Consider the following 22,061-nt stretch of genomic DNA (forward strand, 5'->3'; position numbering starts at 1 on the left):
AAATAAGACAAAGAGTTGTTACTTCAATTGGAAAAATAGGGATTGGGTTTCATCTTTCTCACTCTTTTGTATTTAATTTAGTCTTGATAATATTGTGCCCTTAGATTGATATTGATGCTTGTATACAAATCATTTATATTGATTCCTCACATATAAAATTATTAAGATGTTTCCTAAATATCGATTCCTCGCATATTTATAAAAACAACTTAGAATTCAGATCAGACATTGATAGCAATTAACATTTCAAGTTTATTCCTAACACTCAAATATTTTAAGTATTATTGTTTAGGTCAGAACCATAAAAAATACTTTCTAGTCAGATTTAAGATTTTAGATTAAGAATAAAATATTATATTCAGATATCACCTCAACGCATAAGAGTTTGAACAGATTACTCTCAATCCCAAAGGGTAGAATTAACCACACATCTTCTAACACCTTTTATTCTGCTAATTGGGTTACAAGTCACTCAATGGTGTTTTCCTTTCAATCTTGCACACTAGGGTTGTGCCTCAAGCCCCTTATTTAACCTAATTTTTTTGGGCTTAAGTGAATTCTAGCTTAAGCGAGATTTACTCGCTTGAGCGAGTAAAGCGTCGAATTTGTCCAATGCTACTGGAGCATTTTCGCTTAAGCGAGACAGGGCTCGCTTGAGCGAGATGCTCTAATGCTGAGTTGAGCTTTTTGTGCGCTTGTGCATTCTGAGGCCTTCCAACTTTTCCTTTTAGCTTACATTATTCTTCTTTAGCCCACTCATCTTCGTTCTCCCCTAGAAACCTGAAATTAACAAATTTTGGGAATAAAATGTTCTTATTCAAATAAAAATCACAAAATATATAAAAAGGTATAAATTCATAAATTAGAGATTATTTTATACTTATTTTATCAAATAATACTCATAAGTGCCTATATTTGAATATGAAATATTACTAATATTTGGCACTTATCAAGTATTGGTTGGAAAATTCAATAGCATAACTCTATGATTCATGATCTAATTTTTATGTACACAAGACACTTATTTATAGTGTGGAATCCGACCAAGGATGAAGCCCAAAAGGGGAGAGGAAAATTCAAATTTGAATTCTTCTCCCATGTTTCGAGTTTGTTTCACATTAAGCATGTGTTTAATGGTTAAAGAAACTCCAAGTGTTCTCATTTGCCATTACTTGTCTTTGGTTTTGGTTGGGCCAAGTGAGTCCAATTAAAACCCTAGATAGGTTTCTAGAAATCCTACCCTAACCATAGTCTATATAAGGCCTAAATACAAGCCCAACATCGCTACTTGACCCAATTTTTGAAGCCCAATTTATTTACAAGAAAGGAAATCTTATTATAATTTTACAACTAAATCAAGGCCTAACAATTTGTAAGAATGTTCCTCTGGCAGTCTTTACTAAGTACCAATTCTTCTAATCCTGGCTCTAGTGGAATTTATGGCTGGAAAGTTTCCATCACCAACGATCTTAAGCAAAGACAACCTATATCTATTGGTTGTGTATGTGTTATGCATTAACAATACAAGGCTAAATGCATTCAACAATTTTACTGAATTAAGGTGTGTTAAAAAACCATATGTAACAGCTTGTGAGGACTCATTAAGCCTACTTCGGTGAATATAATTTTCATGCTCTAGCAACACCATTAACTGTTACGTTTCAGTTTCAGATCCTCTAAGTGATCTCTTATATGCACACCTAACATTGTACAATTGTTTTATTATGGTGACATTGTCCTTATTATTCTCCTTCAAAGTAAGTAAAATGTTTGCCTACTTCACTAAATTTTAGTCATGTCAACGACCATGAAATATTTGTTAGGCTTTAATATGCTAACATAAAGTGACCTATTAATGCATCCAACTCCCAGATATTACCTTCAACACCCACCCTCCTTTATCGTGAACTAGTTTAGTCTGCAATTAAAAGAACAAACACATTTTCTTATACTAGTTATAGTGATCTGTAAATCGTTGTTGTATTTCCTATACTTATCACCTCTTTCACAACCTAACAACACATATGTCTTTCGTTTTTTATTTCCATTATTTGTATCAAACCTCAAAATGATAATTACAAAACCAAGTCAAAATTTTACCCTACACACACATTCAAGTAAGTCATCACATGTATCAAATACCTACACAAATATAGTGTAGCATAATCATATGTTTTATGTCATATTTTTTACACAAATAATATGAAATTTAACTTACTTCATTTGTTGTAAAAGGTCGAACACAATCTTCTCCAACCAATTCTTCTTTTTTGTCTCAAACTTTATTATATCAAACTCATCTATGTTAGACAACTTATCCACTTAATTTGATATTTTTCTCCAAAATTAGGATTTCAATTTTATATTTCACAATCATCATTGAAGTAATGGTAAAAGTGATTACAAAACAATGTAATGTTTTATTCTATGGTGTAATTACACGATGTAAGTATGAACTTAAAATAAAATTTAAAAGAAATTTAAATAACTGCATATTGAGATTGTGTCATCGAAAATACATTTGTTCTTTTAAAATGTGTTTTGGATTACACAATTTGAAAATCAATATATATTTTAGATTGTGTAATCTAGAAGTCATTTTTTACTTTCAGATTGTACAATCCATAATACTATTTTCACTTATGAATTGAGAATCTAGAACACAAATAATTTTTATATAACATTATGGATTGTGTAATCTGAGAAGTCTTTAGATTACACAATCTGAAAATTAAATTAAAAATCATTACCTTTCTTCCCTACACTATCTTTACTTCACCTTAAATCCAACAACCTAATGCACTCTACACTTCCAACATCACCACCACAAGCATGAAATGTGTAAAAACACTCAAAATAACCAACAACAACACAACACCAAAACAAACAATGCCCTTCCTTGTCATTAAATACCCCAAGGGTAAATTTGAATTTTAAAATTTCATGTGGGCGCATATAAAAATTATAAGATTACAAAAAGAAATGATCCTTAAAAGATTTTCAAATTGTTAGTATGGGATTAAATATTCTTGAATGTTTATATTGGTAATAAGGGGGTTTCTTTTGCAACTCATAATTTCTTCTTTCGCCTCAAAAAGGGAATGTGTAAAAGATAAAAAAAAAAAAAACCGTTATATCTCCTTTTATGTTATTGTTGTTGGTTATTTCTCATCTTTTGTCATTGCCCTTTTGGTCATTACTCCTTTGATCGTCTCCTTTCGTCGTTGCCCTTCGTGTCATGTCTTTCACGCTTGGAAGAATTCAATATATTACATTGCATTCTGACAGAAGTTATTCTGGTTCTCAAGAATGACTTCTGGATTCACCAATCAAAAATAATTTTTATGCATTACTTGTGTATAAACAATCCATAAACTTTTTTAATGAAAAACTAATTTTCAGATTATATAACTCACAAAAAAAATCATATAAAAAATGACTTTCAAATTATATATAAAAAAATACTATTGTATACTCCATAAGCACGATAAAAAGTGAGTTTCAGGACGTGTAATTCAAATAACACTTTTGATGTTCTGATTACACAATCCAAAAAAATTTCAAATTGCAAAATTTGAAAAGAAAAAAAAATTAGTTAAATTTCATATTTATGGAGTTGCCATGGGATTCAAAATGAAATCCACAGACCACGAATGTCATGATAAATAGAAGGTCATCACTTCTATGGATGATAGAGCTGAAGTCAATGTTAGAGAAGAAGCAAGTTTGTCTGTTTATTTCTCCTTGAAAGAAAGAATCATGTCTCGTCATGGGTTGGCTTCCTCTATCTGATATTAGATCCTCTGTTGGAAAATCCCAACAATGATGTATATGACGTTGTGCATTGATTTTGAAGTACATCCTATGCATAGTTGGGGACGAGTTCTGGAAAGCAGTGACTCAATTCCTGTCTGTAGGGGCCCTGATGTCCTCATACAACTTTTTGCACACATGCTTTTAATTCTTGCATACAATTGTATACAAAACTAATCGTAACATGACCAATTATAAGCTCAGAATCAGATTTAAATTAACAAATTAAACCAAGTGAAAATTGGAACAGCAACTCTGCAGTATTTGATACTTTTAAACATCTAAATATTTTAACACGTCTTTTATGCGTTATTATCCTTGAGTTAAAGTTTACAACAATAGCAGTTCTCCATCTAGAAACTGATGAATTGGACTATTAGTCTGAGAGACACAAGGGGAAAAAAGGTACAAATCTGATTATGGCTCCTCCAACTCTTGGGTTTTCTTCCTGTACTTGCGGTTGAACTTCAGCAAGCTCTTTCTAACATCCCCAACTTCTTGTTCATCTTCCTCCATTGCAGAAACATCACTGTTTTCAGGGTCACCAGCAGCTATGCCAACAGGGAAGCTTTTTCTATTCACGGCCTCTACGCCAGCATCAAGCTTGTGCTTTGAAATCATCTCACTGTCACTCATATTGGCATCACCAGATTTCTTCTTTGATATAAAGGTTACAGATGGAAGATCATCCAAAGCCTCATCCTCTTGAGATTCAGGTCCCTTGTTCAACTGCAAAAGGAAGCTCATGTATGCTTCTTTATTCGATTTGTCATCAATTTCACTTGGAGAATCATCAAAGGTATATCGAGTGTATCTTGAAGGATTTCGAATGTAATCCGGAACTGCTGAATCAAATTCTTGTGACTTTGACAACTGGTCCAACATAGGAACCTCTTCCATTGAAGAGGTCTTCATGCGAACATCCCTGGTTTCTTCGTGCTCATCATCATTAAAATTATCTTTATCATCACATTCAGGATCAAACCGAACCCGTTTCTGTGGCCTGGATTCACAAGGATTATCCTTACTCTTCAAAATTGACTTGGGGTTAGTAGCATCTCCGCCACCACCCATGTCTGGTGTGGATTTCTCAGAGACATGTAGGGCATCAATTTTTTTAGCCGCTTCATCATCCTGCTTCAGCCTAATCCTCGCAGCCAAATGATTTGCACGTGGATCTCGCACAAAATCTCTGAACGAAGTAGGGAAAACACTGCTAGAACTAATCTCAACTCCATCGTCCTTTACATCCTTCATGTACACACGATCACCCGAATCCTCTTTGCCAATAGCCTGCTTGTCATATTGATCTTCCTCTTCCTGCATAAAGTGTGATTCAGTCAAATATTTTTCCAATCCAAACTTTGATTGTGAAAAACTAGTAACAAACAGTGACAACAAAAACAAGAATCGCAAAGAAAAAACAGGGTGCCCTCCTCAAGTTAAGTTCTAGTTCTGCGCTTACACAAATAACAACAACAACAACAATAATAAAAGGAATTCAAAAAAAAGAATTTGGTGCAGACTGCAAGTATCCTCTACAGTTGCTTGAACCGGGTAGGACTACTCTACAGGCAGGCATACACTGGGTTCAAACACAAAACCATTTGACTAACATGAAAAAACTCCATCCGATTCGATCCACATGTTTCATGATATTTGAAATTTAAACATATATAATAATCTTAGTCCATCACCTTCAAAATATACTCTTCAATAAATTCATTTTCCTACAGAAATTTTCACATTAAACCAAAAAACCCTCAAACTTAGAGACCACTAGTTAAGGTGGAACAACCAGGTACAAGTGGACCCGTGGGCGAACTAACTGGTAACAGTAACAGACTCTTCAGTATATTCAAATCTTCTTCCTACACAATTTCCCCACACAAAAGCGGAGGGTAAACACAAATTAAAAGGAAAAAGGGTTTTTTCATTGCAGGTTAAAAAAACAATTTTCATCATCAAATTGGTTGAATTAAAATTACAAGTGCATAATGTTAGTTCATAACAACATATTAGTGAGGGGAAAAGGATAGAGAGGGATGAGCGGCATATACCTCGTAATCGAGGGTGCAATCTTGGCCAATACCAGACCTAATCTGCCACTGTTCATCATCGTAATCGGGGGGTTTAGAGGGTCCACGTGGCGCTTCTTCTTCGTCGTCGTCGTCTTCGAGATCGTCGAGGTCCTCCTGCTGAACCCGCGAACTGGAAAAAGTGTAGGGTTGGGTTTGGGGTTGGGGCTGGTGGGTGCGATTGGAGGGTGTGCTATCGATTTCGCCTTCGGTGAGAGACCATAGAGAGTTGATAGAAGAAGAGGGTATTGGAAGAGAACCAAAGGCTTTCGCCACACGCACTCTGAAACTATCCTCCATGCCGTTGCAGTGATTCGGGGAATCGTACACAGAAATTTGATTATATAGGGAAATGGTGAAAAGGGTGAGAAAGAAGGGTGAAAATGGTGAGGGTATTATTGGCGTCACTCCAAAGCGAAAGTGCAATGCTTTCAACGTTTATTACCCTTTTATGGCGGTATACACTCTACAAAACATTTTAAATAATAAAATCAAAGAAACTCTACATTTTTATTTACCATCATATTTAATCAAATAAACTAGAATAATATATTCAAAAATATTTTTAAATTAACACATTTTTTTATTTGTTTTTATTAAAAATATATTTTAAATTTAACTCAATTTTATAAAATAGATTTATAAAGTGATATTTGTACACACTATACACTATGTATATACGTCTTTATTTATAATCGATATGTGATTTTCAACATATTTATTATAATATACTTTAAATAACTATATTATAATATTAAGAAATGAATTCTAAATATAACTTAATTAACTAACTCATAATATTAAATTCGCACTCGTTTATATAATTATGAGATTTATTTATTTGATTTCAAACTTTTTTATTATTATCATATCTTAAGTATAATTTTTTTTATAAGTGAATGTATAATAAAGTGAATCATATATTTTTTAAAATAAAAGGAAGGTTTGTGTAGAATTTTAAATACAATTTGAGAAAACATCAATGGGTGTAAGTATAATTTGCTCTATTTTATAAGAATAATTTATATTAACATTTATATTTTTATAATTTAATTTTTTTCGTGTTATGATTTTATTTTCTTTGAAAAGACGATAAAAAACTATTTTGTGATTATCTTTGTTGTTGTGGGATGTTGAATAAGGTCATAACAAAGGATTAGATGTTTAAACAATATCATTTTGGTCGTAAATAATGGGATAGTATTCACTACATCAAATTTACATTTGAATTGTTTGCATGCATGTAATGGTGAAGAGGATCGAAGAGAGCTTATTTGAGATAATGGATTCGGTTTACTTCAATAAAAAAGTTGATAAATGAGATGGATGAAATGATGGCCACATAGGTCATGCTTCCTCACTCAAGACATAAAGATGAGAGGAAAAGTAGGCTTATGTTTCTTTTCCTAAAATGCTTCATTCCACTTGCTTTTTCATAGTGGTGATGCACTTATATAATTGGTTATCTCTCCACTATAACCGATTTGTTGGCTAAGATATGCATAGTTAACATCAACTTATAAATGTTAATTTTTTATTATTAGATATAAACTAACTTTTGCATATATTTAAGGGAAGAAGCAATATATTTTTCTCATGTTAAAGATAAATTTAGTTACAATGAAAGGATATAATAATAGTTCAATAATAACTCCAATTTGTTTCTTTTAAATCAAACATACTTTCAAACAAATTCACAAAAGATTGTCTAAGATTAAAAATATTATGATAGAAACTAACATAGAACATTTTAATTTTATATTGTTCTTCTTAACATGTATTACATCTAATTCTTTTTTTCCAACTACAAAAAGGTTTCACTTATCAATAAATAATTATAAATATTAATTGTCACTTCTAGCTTATAATGACTACACCAAGTCATTCTTGGCTATTTGGTATTCCTCCACTTATATTAAGCATCAAGTACGCAATTACACAATGTCCTTTCAACCTGAGTACACAAAGTGATAGAGGACCATCCTCAACCTTACATGCACCAAGCATACAACTAAGAGCAGAGACCACTTTCAAGCTATACAAAAGACATTGTAACTCTTAATCTATAAATATTTGTAAAAATTTATAAAAAGTAGAATATGATTTACTTTAGACCTTGTATTTTTGGGTCATTTCTAGTATGGATAGAAATAACTTGAGGAACTCTAGAAATCCTCACTTGAGAACTCAAAAAAGGGTTTTTAAAGCTCCTCCATGGCTTCCTAATTTGTATATAGGACAACTTTAAGTTGTATATAGGATAATTTGGCATTTTCACATGCTTCCTCAAGAAAAGTTGCATGTGATAGCCACTTCATGTTCTTTCACAACATGGGGAATGGATGTACTTTGTACTTTCCCACTTGCTAAAGGTTAAGTAAATTTTTTTATAATAATTATTGATTATTTCACTAAATTGATAGAAGTCAAACCTTTGACATCTATCATTGTTTAGTAGGTACAAAAGTTCTCATGGAAGAATGTGTATACAAACATGGTCTCCCACGTTTGATTGTTACATACAATGGTTGTGAGTTTAAAGATAAAAGGTTTTAGCAATTCTTGCAACAAGTCAATATCAAGCAGTGAGTATTATCCATTGATCATCCTCAAACCAATGATGAAGTTGAGGTAGCTAACATGGTCATTTTAAATGAACTAAAAAAATAAACTTGGTCAATAAAAAGGTTATAGGCCGAAGAGATGTCCAACATACTATGGGATTATTATTGCACTATGTTAATCATCTACAAAGGAAACTCATTTCTAACTAAAATATGTGTCAAATTCCATGATTCCAATCAAACTTGGAGAGATATCTTGAAAGAGACAAATTTTTTATAAAAGTAGTAATAATGATATATTGAAGGCGGAGTTGGACCAAATTCATGAAATAAGAGAAGAAATTGCAAAAAAAAAAGGATAGCCTAACGTGTGTCATGGAACAAGTTTTCCACAAAGGAGACTCAATATGACAAAAACTAGGAAATGCTTGAAAAGATAAACATGAAGGAAAATTGACACCCGATTGACATGATCTTTACTAGGTAACTGATTTCTTTCAAAATGGAGCATACAAACTTGAAGAATTATTTGTCAAACTTTTACAGAGAACTTGGAATGCAACACACTTGAAAAGGTAGTATGTATTTTTTTTTTCTTAGCTTGGGTTTTATCCCTGACAAAGATTTTTTCTAACAAAGTTTTAGCGATATACATTCTTAAATAAAATCTCAAATTCTTGATAAATCTCTTAAAGATGACACATCGACTTAATGATGTCCATATGACTATGATACCATATCAAAGGATATTTGATGAATATATCTAAATATGTAATTCAAAGTAAACAACTAGGACGTCATATCAAAGACATTCAATATATATAAATAAATAGTTCAAAGTAAATGGCCAGTCAGATCAAAGTTATTGAATAACTATATAAATAAATCATTCAAATGAAACGATGCGGACATCATATTAAAATGTCTAATGTATATGCCTAAGTAGTTAAAATAACAACTAATACATTAATGAAAGTTATTTTATATATGTACCTAAGTCATTCAAATTAAATGATTTATCAAATAATTAGTATATTAAGTCCTTCAAAGTAAAGAAATTATCAAGTCATACAAAGTAAGAGATTTATCAAGTGATGAATTTAGAAATCATGGATTAGAACATTGGCTAAAATTTTCAAACATGAAAATTTTGAATGATTAAAATCCTTGTTAGATAATGAGCACTAGTAGTAACTTTACTAACAATAACATAGAATAATATATTTATAGTTTTAAAGTTTAGATACAATATTTTTAGTCATTGACTAACTCCTCATGGATGACATCTTTGCCTAAGTCAATTTGGCTAGCATCTATTGAAGAAAAAAAAATTAAAGATTGACGCATAACCTTTTTAAAGCCCTCAAAATACCCTTTGAAACGCATTATTGTAAGTGTGATATTCTTACCCTTCAAATTCCCTTTACTTTTGTGTAATTTTTCAATCTTCTCTTGAAGATGAATTGCTCTAACCTCAACCTCTTGTAGCTTTTTCCTTGGCCTCTTCCAATCGCTTCTTCAATATCTCCACTTCACCTTTTAAAGACTAGTTGTTTTCTTCTATGTCCTTCATTTTTTCCTTAAGCAATCTCATGTGATAGACATATCACGCTTAACCAATGTTTTTTCCAACTCCTGGATTTTTCTCACCATTTGAGAATTGCCAATGATAACTTCTTTCCATTAGTGGATGATCACCATACACCTCACCAACATTATCTCACAAGAGTCGAAACACTCAAGTTGGCCTTCATGTTAATAATTAAGAAATAATTGGAATCCAACGCAATAACATATGGTTAACTCAGGTGAATGGACCTTCTTTGCTCCTTATTAGCAAGCCTAGTAAGTATTGGTTGGAACTTTTTGTTTAGGGAAGTGGTCGAGGAATGTTTAGTTAAAGAGTAGCTCAAGGAAGAATTTAGGGTTCTGGCTAAATAGGTGGATTTGTAGTCATTGTTGTCTTCAAAGCAGTTGATGAAGATCCCATATCACTCCTCTTCTTCATTTCACTTTTTTCTTTTTTGAATATTTTTAGTGATCACATGTAAATCATTCTTTAGAGCAGGAGCACTAGCCTCAACACGAGGTTTTTTTTCATAATTTTTTCATAAAAGAATACTGGTCATATGAACTTATCAAGAACAACATATAAAAGCATAAAAAAATGTCTTACCCAAAAAAGGGATATATAATCCTTGACAAGAGTACATTGAGACCTTTGTTACTTATAAATCGATGAAGGTTTTTTATGATCTTGATATCTATCATATCCTCAAAGTTAAGAAGGTACTTAAACCTCGATTTAATATAGAGGAAATCGAGGAGTGTGGTTAAGGTAAAATAACAACCGTTTTCTAGGATTTTAAGGTGAGTAACTTTTTAACGTTAAGAAAACTTTCTTCTCTTTGAAGAATTATTCAATTTTTTGAAGACACCACATTTTCTAATTTAAAGATACAACACTCATTTCCAATAAATAACTTAAAATTTAAGTTTTAATTATACAATTTCATCTAAGTGTCTAATTTAAACACAATTATTTAAAATTGGAAGATACAACTAATAAAAATTACAGTTGACTTTTGATCTAGTATAGGAAGAATAACATTTGACTTTTGCTTCCTATACTAGATCATTTTGGATCTACATTAAAATTTTAAATGCCTAAATTGTCTTTGGAATTTTGATTTGTGTGTCTAGGTTGGTTTTTGGTATTGGTAAATTTTCGACAAGATACGGTTCCAAAAGAAAGTTATTTACTTTCCGTAATGAAAAAAGTATTTTGAAAAAAAAAACAGGAATATTAATTATTACTTTGGGAATACAAATTCCGAGACAAGAAATCTAAGTTTTAAAAAAATTTAATATTATAAATAAAAGTTTAATTCAATTCCATAAAATTTTTTATGAACTATGATTTACATTCACTTGTATAAATAATTTATATTTATATACAAAGAAATATTTTTATATTTTCACTTCAATAATAATAGAATGAGGATGCAAAATCATAATATTTTCTTTATAAAAAGGCTATTTCTTCACGGAGGGCCCATTTGTTCTGTCTTTGCTTGTACGCTACAGTTACTTAATTCAGTAATAATGAAACGAAAGTCACAGAATATATAGCCAAAATCAGTGCAAAATCGGTAGCAGCAACGATGGTCAATGCGGCAGTGGTATTCGCTGTTTTGGTGGCGGCGATTTGGGTTGCGGAATCAGAGTACATAGAGTACAATACGACGCAGAGGATAGTACCAGACAAAATAAACGTGCACTTGGTACCTCACTCCCACGACGATGTTGGCTGGCTCAAGACCGTCGATCAGTACTACGTTGGAGCCAATAACTCCATTCGGGTCTGTCTTTTTTTTTTTTCAATTTATTATTATTATTTTTGGCTGCAAAGTTAGGAATTGTATAATGAACAAATAGTTGAGGTGACTTGTGGCTGCAGGGTGCATGTGTGCAGAACGTGCTGGATTCTGTGATATCCTCGCTCTTGGAGGACAAGAATCGCAAGTTCATATATGTTGAGATGGTAATTGATCATATATGGCATTTCAGTTGCATTGCACTGCGTAACTTCTATTTTGGTTAAACTTTTTTTGTAAAGAACTTTAGGAGAGGAAAATAAAATGATAAAACTGATTGACTAAAATTAATTTATTTACATGTTAAAAATAAATATTTGAGAAGTTATATGTGAGAAATTCTACGAATTAATTCATGTATAAGCTAGTCCAAAGAGACTCATGTTTGGACACATTTCTTTATGAGGAGTTCTAGAAGATAAAAATGAAATAAACTTCTTTGTAAGTTAAAATTAGCTTATGTAAAAGTAAAATGTGTGAAATACATCAACAAAGGAAAGAAGTGAGAAAATATCAAGAATGCCTAACTGAGTGAGTGAGTTTCGAATTTGTGTACAGGAATAATAATAGTACCTTCCTGTGCTTTTTGTGGTGTTTTATTTTTTTTTAAAGGGCAAGAACTAAGTAGTGGGTTTAATTGAGTTCAGATTTTTTTTATGGGTAGGCTTTTTTCCAAAGATGGTGGAGACAGCAAAGTAAAGCAATGAAAATTAAGGTCAAGGAGCTTGTCAACTCGGGTCAGTTGGAATTCATGTAATGTGCCTACCTTATGTTATTCTTCCTCAAGCTAGTTTATGGTTATTGCTTTTCAAATTCATGTCTAATTTAGGAGGGTGCTTTTGCGTAATTTATAGCTGGCATATATTATGCTTAAGTCGGTGACTTTGAATCTGATTAGTACTTTCTTATTCTTATGCTACCTTTTGTTTTGGTTCCTGATTTGGTTTTTGAAGAAATGGGGGTATGTGTATGCATGATGAGGCCACTCCACATTACATTGATCTAATTGACCAGACCACACTGGGGCATCAATTTATCAAAGAGGAATTTGGTAAGGTTCCAAGAGTTGGTTGGCAGATTGACCCATTTGGCCATTCTGCAGTTCAGGCTTACTTGCTTGGTGCTGAGGTATGTTCATCTTAACTGAACCATGTGGACACTTATGTGTAACATAACATCCTTGATTTCACTTCTAGTCACTTGAAAATTGTACTACTATTATGTGTGAAGTCATTCACACACAATTATATTAAAGTTTTAGCATGTCATTATGAATTTGCAAGTCCTATGTGATTGTATCTTTGCTGCAGCTAGGATTCGATTCACTCTTTTTTGCTAGAATTGATTACCAAGATCGAGCCAAGCGATTGAAGGAGAAGACTCTTGAGGTTATTTGGCAGGGTTGCAAGTCTCTTGGCTCTTCTTCACAGGTTAGTTGCCTAATGATTCTGTTTCTACTTACTAGTAAGATTTTTTCCCCTTCATATAAGTTCTTTAGAGGAATTATTCCTGTGAAAAAACTTCATTGCAGATATTTACTGGGATATTTCCCAGGCATTATGACCCCCCTGATGGTTTTACATTTGAGATAAATGATGTTTCACCTCCTATTCAGGTAGTCTTCTTTATTTGTTTAAAATTTACTTGAAGAATATGTTTAATTCTCTATTTGACTATTTGAAGGACGACATTCTACTATTTGACTATAATGTTCAAGAAAGGGTCAACGATTTTGTATATGCCGCCTTAGCTCAGGTGAGATCTGGCTGATAATTGAACCTCTTTGTTTGTCTTATAGAAATCTGTATATTGATAGCTCAAATGCTAAATGGAGGTGTAAGAATGAAAGTTAAATTCTACTTAGTAAACTAGGAATGTAGTGGATTTTGATTTGTTACCTTTCACATTGAAGGGAAAAAATATTTGTGTTGGTGGGAAAGGATTTTTAGGAACTTCTTGTACTTCTAAAATTGCCATAGGATCTTTTTGACGCCTAAAGTATGCATCTTAAAGAAGGACTTGAAAATGGTTAGCTATATGAGAGGAAAATTGATTCAATGTAATTTAGTACTAGAGGATATATATAGGGAACTCTACCCACTAGAATAATGATTACAATGATTTCTAGTATCTTACAATACCAAACTTGTAATAATTACAATATCTCCTTGTAACTTAACAAAATATTTTCTGCACGCCCAAAACTCCCCTGGTGAATGGATATTTATCATTCCTAGCTTGCATGTGAGATCATGAAATCGTTTTGTTGGAGGACCTTTTGTTAACAAATTTGCTAGTTAAAGCCCAAATGGGACGTAGGAAGTAGTGGTAGGCCCATTATCCAATTTTTCTTTAATGAAGTTTGGTCTATCTCTATGTGCTTGGTCATATCATGTTAAACTGGATTGTGAGCAATGGTAATTGATGGTTTATTATCACAATAAAGAGTCATAGGTTCTTCACATTTCACTTTAAGATCATTCAAAATAACTTTTAAATGCAAAAGTTCACACACCTCCGTATTTAATTTTCCATTCCTCTTGAACAACAACCCTCTTCCTAGACTTGTCTTCAAATATTGAAGGATTCTATTCATAGGTTCTAAATGTTGCTCTCTTGGATCATATATGAACTCACTAACTACACTTACAACATAAGCTATGTCAAATTTGGTCTGGCTTAAGTAAATGAGCTTCTCAGACAAGTCTTTGATTTTATTCATTGTAGAACTACCTTCATCGCTCCCAATTTTATATTTATTTTCTATGGGAACTCTAGTGCCTTGCAAACAATCTTGTTTCTTTGAGAAGATTTAGAACAAACTTTCTTTGGGAGATAAGGATGCCTTTCTTCGAGTAGAAAGCTTTTATCACAAAGAAGTACTTTAATTTTCCCAAGTCCTTCATCTTGAATTGAGCAACAAGCTTTTCTTTCAAGATTCGTTTCTGATAGCCATCTTTATAAATTCACCTGCATCCTATTGCCTTTTTATCTTGTGGCTTGTAAAAATCTCCCATGTTTAGTTCTTTTCTAAGGTACTATTCTCTTCATTCATGGATTGAACTTAATTCTTATCTTTCAGTGCCTCTTGAGTTGATGTAGGGATTCTAATTGCATCAATGGCAGAAAGTAAACTCTGGTGCTATATTGAAAGGTGTTTAGTGGATACAAAATGAGAAATAAGATACCTAGTACAAGACTGTACTTGAATAAATATGATAGAGAAAACAGTGTATTTTAACATACAATGTTATACCTTTTATTGATGTATATATATAGGTTACGGGTAAGACACTTACCTTTTATTGTTTGCATTAGGAATATAGTTGAGTTGAGTTCATTTTCTATGTGGTTTTGGTATCCTAGTCCAAGGAACCATAACTCCTAGGAGGCAGACTAAGACAAATAATTCTTCCAGTTGAGTCTTGCATTTGTAATGGTCGGAGTAGTTGAAAAGAAAGCAACGAAATCTATTGAGTTATTTTAGAGATGAAGAACAATGATCAAACTTGAGAAAAGAGAAGAGGAACCTTAAAACCATGAGGGAGAACGTGTCCCAACACTAAAGACAAAAGAGCCAACGAGTTAGACAGAGGTGGCATCGAGTGGTTTCAAAAACGGGAAGGCGGCACATAGAGGACACACATTGAAATTGGTTGCTCGTAGATCGACGAGTGGATGAGAGGTTGGTCACGCAACCACCAAGGTTGGCTTGCACTCCTCGAGGCGCACCTAACCTTGACTTTTTTGAACAAACTATTGAGCACAAAATATACTAGAATTTGATGCAGGCCCCTACATATCAAAGTACTAAATTAATAGGTTGAACACTTTTTGTATTACTAGGAGGATATCTACCACATTGATGCTTTACAAATTGACATACATCAAACTTAAATGAATCAACAAAATCTTTAGAGAATAAAGAAGGAAATGTATTCCTTACAACATAAAATGACGAATGTCCTAGATGACGATGAAGGAAGCAAATTTGAGAAAGGATTCAAAAGTAGCGTGTTGGAGATCCTACATTAACTAGAGATTAGGACATTTCATTGTATATAAGTGAGTGCAAACCTCACATCATAAGCTAGTTTTATGAGGTTGAGTTAGGCTTAAAGTCCACTTCTTAATATGGTATCAGAGCCATTTTCGAGCCTATCCTAACGAGAGTTTGTTGGGCTTATCAGGCCACCTGCTATCGGGCTATTATTGGACAACTGATAATATGTTATCCCACGCACGAGCTGTCACTCTCGGCGTGAGGGGGATGTGGGATCTCCAACACACCCCCCTCACGCCGAGAGTGACAACTCATGCATGGGATAACATATTATGGGTGGTCCAATAACGGCCAGATAGCGGGTGACCTAATAAGTCCAACAAACTCTCGCTAGGAGGCTAAAAAATGACACTAATACCATAAGAAGCCATACAATTTTCAAAAGAATGAGAAAGATATTCACATCCATTATCACTGCACTCAGCTACCCCATTTTGTTGAGGTGTATAAGCACATGAAGTTTGATGAAGAATACCATGATTTTATTTTATTTCCACATGACCCTCTCCACTCTTTACCTCCCTAAGTGATAATGGACGTGAGTATCTTTCTCATTCTTTTAAAAAATTTTATGGCTTCTTATGGCATTAGAGTCATTTTCGAGCCTATCCTAGCGAGAATTTGTTGGGCTTATCAGGCCACTCGCTATCGAGCCGTTATTGGACCACCCATAATATGTTATCCCACGCACGAGTTGTTACTCTCGGCGTGAGCGGGGTGTGTTGGAGATCACACATCGACTAGAGATTATGACATTTCATTGTATATAAGTGGGTGCAAACCTCACATCATAAGCTGATTTTATGAGATTGAGTTAGGCTTAAAGTCCACTTCTTAATATAGCGCAAGACCTAAGACAGACAATACTTGTTTGTCTACTAAAATTGTCCTTGGGTCCCAGGTTTATAAGGAAATATAACCTTCCTTGTTCCTTAACAATTCCAATCGACCTTTCCGTGGCAAGATTCTAAAAACCACAATGAGAGAGAAAGAAGGTTACAAAACAATTTAGGTTATGAGTAAGCTTTTGAGCTAAAAGGAAAGAGTTGTAGCTAAGGTGACTAAGTGTAAGATGCGGATGCAGAGCCCCTAAGATCGAGAGATTAACTTGAAAATGTTAAACTATATGAGTGGAAAAACATTTTCATTGAATTGATTGAATGTAAATCCGTCCAAGAGGATATATAGAGAGAACTCTACCCTCTGGAGTAATGTTAACAATGATTTCTTGTTACCACACTTTTAATAATTACAATATCTCCTTGTAACTCAACAAAAGGAATGGATGATAAAGAATATGAATTACCTAAAAAAAATATGGCTTCTATTAATTGTAACAATTTCCCTTTTACTATTTAAACATTTACACCTTTTAATTTTAGCAAATTTGTAGCCTTAAGTTAAAGTCATACATTTTTGCAAGGTATCTTTTTTGGAGAACCTATAACACCATGACCTATGAAAAGTTTGTCAATGCATTATATTTGAGAGTAAATTTTTTTATTTTTATTCATATATTTTAGTTAGCTTTATGTTGTTTCAAATGGAGTATGTCTATCATGGATGTTACAGACTAAATCTTCTACCTGTTTCTAGGCTAATGTGACCAAAACAAATCACATGATGTGGACAATGGGTACAGATTTCCGTTATCAATATGCTAATTCATGGTTTAGGCAGATGGATAAGTTCATTCACTATGTTAATCAGGTACTCTAGCTTGTGTTTTTTTTCTAAAATGTTTCTCTGGAGTTATTGTTTTATATCATTGATGAGACTTACAGTTTAGCTCCTTGGAATTACAATTTGTACTTGCACATCGTTTCACATTTTCTCAGGATGGACGTGTCAATGCATTATATTCAACGCCATCTATCTACACTGATGCAAAATATGCAGCTAATGAATATTGGCCTCTTAAAGTTGGTGATTTCTTCCCGTGAGTTTATCATACTTATGTTCTAGATTTATCTTTGAAATTAGAGGTAAGGAGGGAGAAGGCAAGGGGAGGGAAGTCACAACCTTTTCTTTGGAAGCTTATTAATGAGGGGAAATAAAGGTAAATAACTTACTTTAAATTAAATAACGGATATAAATAATTCCCATTCTTTTAACTTTAACACCCAAACAAAAGGAAGAAAGTAACCTTCTTTCAACAAAGAAGTGCAAGATATAATAAAGCTATTATGAGCTTTCTTCTAATAGCTTAAGCTATAGAATTTTTTGAATTGTGTGACAATCAACATGACTATATTTATAATTCATGCAACATTCAATACAGTGGAATCTAATATGCTAATTCTAAGGGCCACAATGTAACACTCATTTTGGGGCAATGCCATACTCACCTCATTTTATCATATGAATTGCATACCCTTTGTTGTCCTCCCAAACTCACTCTATTTTGTCTCCAAAGTAAGCCATCTTCTCTATTCAACTCTAATTTGTGGTTGCAATGTTTTGCCATGATCTTACTTTAGGAAAAGATAAATTTGCTGCTAAATCTCTCAAGTGTTTTATCGTAGATATTCTGTATGGTAGAGAGGTTACCATTGCTATTTTCCTCAATACTTATATCTTCAAAGGTCAGCATCTTCGTGGCCTGTCCCTTTTTTTTCCACTTCAGATTAGAGACCATATATAATTTAGTGAATTCTGAGATAATCAATCCACACGTATATACTTATAACTTATAATTTGTACAACATTCCACACAATAGAATCTGATGCTAATTTTGAGGGCCAATTTTGCAGGAATTAATGGCTGAATCAACTAAGAATTAGTATTCAATAACAACTAATCAATATTATATATGAGAAATCTATTTAATATATGCTACTTAATTCTAACATAAGCTTTCATGAGAGTTGGGTCTTGAGAAATAGGAATACCACCTTCATTTACTTCCTTTCCCATCTCTTCCATTACTTTAAAGCTTACACATTGTTTAGAGATCCAATTTTTTAAATTCAAGACACAACATTTTAGGTATGCAGATCACCCAAATGCATATTGGACTGGATATTTTACAAGTAGGCCAGGTTTGAAGGGCTATGTGAGAGTGATGAGTTCTTACTATCAGGTAAATTGTTTACCTTTTTTACTTTATGAAGTAATTAGTTAAGTGCTTGTGAGCTAATAGCTCATTTTCTTGTTTGGACTATCTTTATTGCTTTTCTTTTATTGACATTTAGGCTGCAAGGCAATTGGAATATTTTAAAGGGAGGAATGAAACAGGACCAAACACTGATGCATTAGCTGATGCTTTAGCAATTGCTCAGCACCATGATGCAGTTAGTGGCACAGAAAGACAACATGTTGCATCTGATTATGCGTTGCGTCTCTCATTGGGATATGAAGAGGTGCATATTAATAATTTTCTGCTTTAGTATTAATATCATAAATATAAACTTATACATACAAATTTTTAATTTTCAGGCAGAAAGATTGGTTGCATCTGCACTTGCTTCCTTGGTAAATCAAAGATTAAGTTCCCATAGGATGAACCCAGTGAAAGATTTCCAACAGGCAATGCACCACAATTATACCATAAGTTTCTTTAATTTTTTATGGAGGAATTAATCATAAAATACATCTAACAAAAATCATTCATCTTTGATTTTTACTATATACCTAGGCCCATATCTATGTTTTCCTTTGTTGTGCTTGAGATGCCCAAGGATTCCATTAAATGACTCTCTATCATTTATCTCTACATGGTATCTAGAGCCTAGTCGAATCTGTTCCCTCCCGATGGACTCATTGTCCATCGGTGCCAAATTGTTTTTCTGAAAATCGCATTTCTTTCTATTTTTCAACATCCCTTCTTCATTGTGCATCTTTTTTCCAGTAGTTTTCTATCATTTTTGCCACCACTGCTGCGGTCATCTTTCTAACCTGCTACCCCACGAATAGAGTAGCCCTCTCATGCGCCACCAAAATTGCAGTCATGAGAGCATTCATGTGCGTCTAGAAGCAAATGTGCTCTTTTCTCCGTTCACCATTGGCAGTTGCGGGTGGTGGCATGTCTAGCTAATTTCTGGCCATGCTCATCAACCCCTAACTCGCCCTGGAGTCCCCTTCTTCGATTTGGTCTTAACTTCGTGATTAGGGCTTGTTTTACGTATCTTCGCTTTTGAAATTAGATTATGGGGTCTTTGACTGTTCCCACATTGAACTTTGTTTGGTCCACCCTGTTGCGTTCTGTGCAAGTTATTCCTTAACATACTTTCACTTGAAAAGGATTTACGTGAGCCGGGGAAGATTTTTGTTCACTTGAATTTAATTTAATGACATGGTTTTTTGAAAGTTTATTTAGTTTTTGTTAACACACATTATTTGCAAGGACACCATTTTTTCATCCTACACAAATGGGTATGCTCGAGTGACCAACAAATGTCCACCAGTGTTGACTTTCGTCTCTGGCAAGTTGTGGTTCTGATCTCTTGATCTCCCTCTCCATTAGGGTTTTCACCGAAAAGTGGTGACCCATTCAGACCAGCCTAGAGGAGCTCCACTCAACATTTGTCACCATTGAAGCTACTTCACTCTTTGGTGACATGTTGGTGATAACATGCACAATTTATCCTAATAAAGGAATTTTGGTTGGTGTTGGAGTTATTGTGCCTTTTACTGAGATTTTGGAATGTGAGAGCGAAGCAAGAAGGTTAGTTTTGCTAGGCGTTTCCATAGGTTGATTGAGAATTCAAATAATGATGGCATAAAGAAATGCCACCAATGTAGTCTAACCCCAAGAACTAAAAATAGCACTTTGCAAAATCAGAAGACTGAAATGGTGAAAACTTTTAATTTAGGGACCAAAAGAAACAATGTCCCCAATTTGGAGGACTAAAACCATAGGCTTTAATAAACTTTTAAAAAACCATTTCACTCAATTAAATCCATGGGAAAATGCTGAGTAGGTAACCATTTGCCACATCTTCAATGTCACTAACACTCCCTCACCCCAAATACTAAAGTTAGCATTTCCTGATATCAAAAGATTAAAGAGAAATTTTTTAGTTAGAGGATGAAAAGAAATAGTGCCCCAATTTTGAGGACTAAAAACATATTTAAGCCTACATAATATCTTCATTTGTTGTGCATGAGACACTCTAGGATTCCATCATATGACTCCCTATCATTTATCACTTTATGCACATGCCAAACTTATTTCAGCAACAAATAAGCATCCTTGAACTACCCTGCTAGTGAATAACTCCTTTGATCAGTTGTATTCAGGTGAGTTTATTTGTTATAACTGTCAGCCTGTCACTATATGTTGAATTTTGTTGTTCAGTTAGATGATCTTTTGTAGTTGTTGTGAACCAAAACTCGTTACTACAAACTCAATAATCAATAGAAAGGTTTTTTTTTTTTTTTTTTTTCTGTACCTTTGTTTTTCTCTTAATTTGGTACCAGAGCTTCTCTTCTCTTTGTTTTCCTTTTACTACTTGTAGAAAATCAGATGGTCAATCCAAAGTTATACATTTAGAGTTACACATTTCACTACATTAACCATTCTTAGCTGATAAGGGTTCCTATTTCTCTTGTCTTATTATGTCCTTAATAAGTGATATAAATGAACGAGAAAGGAGTTATTTATCTTATTGAAAATGCTTTTGGGCACTTTTAATTGTTTTGATTTCTAATATATGCTATTGACTATCATCAATCTGTCACTTTATTTTTTTTATTAACTTAGGCTTCCTTAATCTTCTCAGTTTAAGAACGTTTGGTATTATACTAAATTATGTGAATTTGTTTTCAGTGTCCTCTTCTTAATATAAGTTACTGTCCTCCATCAGAAACTACGTTGGTTAATGGAAAGATCTTGGTAAGGATAATATTGATTTTTTGCATGAATATAATTAGATATGAATTTTGCTTATTAAAATGGTTCTCACAATTTTTTATTCCTTTGTAGGTGATTGTTGTTTATAATCCTCTTGCTTGGAAGAGGGAAGATGTAATTCGAATTCCTGTAAGTTCTTTTGCTGGTAGTTAGTTTATTTTATTTTTTGTTGGACCTGGGTATGTGCTTGAAAGGTGTATTCCATCACTTCAAAATTAGGGGTTGTTGCCATGTTCCATTTACTTGTGTTGAATGTAATGGGTTTAGTCCCTAGTTTCTATTATTTTGTTATTATTTCCATTTATAATTAA

At 33.2% G+C, this 22,061-nt stretch overlaps 2 protein-coding genes across 8 annotated transcripts in view; one reads left to right on the forward strand and one right to left on the reverse strand.

The window, feature by feature from the left end:
- Positions 1-4,054: 4,054 nt before the first annotated feature.
- LOC137813605 (midasin-like protein) lies at positions 4,055-6,324 on the reverse strand. Its single transcript, XM_068615953.1, has 2 exons — positions 5,874-6,324; positions 4,055-5,133 (listed from the first exon to the last, which is right to left on the reverse strand). Exons 1-2 carry the CDS (start codon positions 6,189-6,191, stop codon positions 4,231-4,233), a joined length of 1,221 nt encoding a protein of 406 aa, XP_068472054.1. The 5' UTR covers positions 6,192-6,324; the 3' UTR covers positions 4,055-4,230.
- A 5,146-nt stretch (positions 6,325-11,470) lies between these two features.
- LOC137813606 (alpha-mannosidase At3g26720) overlaps positions 11,471-22,061 on the forward strand; it is a 39,405-nt gene continuing 28,814 nt past the window's right edge. Inside the window, exons 1-14 of one of the 7 annotated variants that reach the window (XM_068615957.2) lie at positions 11,471-11,817; positions 11,916-11,999; positions 12,497-12,569; positions 12,786-12,960; positions 13,143-13,262; positions 13,364-13,447; positions 13,516-13,587; positions 17,492-17,605; positions 17,734-17,834; positions 18,885-18,978; positions 19,091-19,258; positions 19,335-19,424; positions 21,667-21,732; positions 21,823-21,879. In XM_068615957.2, coding sequence (XP_068472058.1) covers positions 12,796-12,960; positions 13,143-13,262; positions 13,364-13,447; positions 13,516-13,587; positions 17,492-17,605; positions 17,734-17,834; positions 18,885-18,978; positions 19,091-19,258; positions 19,335-19,424; positions 21,667-21,732; positions 21,823-21,879 — 1,131 coding nt within the window. In that variant the 5' untranslated portion in view covers positions 11,471-11,817; positions 11,916-11,999; positions 12,497-12,569; positions 12,786-12,795. Of the gene's footprint in view, positions 11,818-11,915; positions 12,000-12,496; positions 12,586-12,785; positions 12,961-13,142; positions 13,263-13,363; positions 13,448-13,515; positions 13,588-17,491; positions 17,606-17,733; positions 17,955-18,884; positions 18,979-19,090; positions 19,259-19,334; positions 19,425-21,666; positions 21,733-21,822; positions 21,880-22,061 lie in introns of all 7 variants that reach the window. The other 6 variants (XR_016519674.1, XM_090300635.1, XM_068615954.2 and 3 more) reach the window with 6 other exon arrangements.

Source organism: Phaseolus vulgaris, chromosome 1, assembly GCF_051622355.1.
Source record: "Phaseolus vulgaris cultivar YP4 chromosome 1, ASM5162235v1, whole genome shotgun sequence".
Classification (NCBI taxonomy): Eukaryota; Viridiplantae; Streptophyta; class Magnoliopsida; order Fabales; family Fabaceae; genus Phaseolus; species Phaseolus vulgaris.

Coding starts and splice junctions, on each gene's coding strand:
- LOC137813605 (XM_068615953.1), bottom strand. CDS start 6,191: ATGGAGGATAGTTTCAGAGTGCGTGTGGCGAAAGCCTTTGGTTCTCTT. Junction 5,134..5,873: donor ATTGCACCCTCGATTACGAG/GTATATGCCGCT, acceptor CACTTTATGCAG/GAAGAGGAAGATCAATATGA.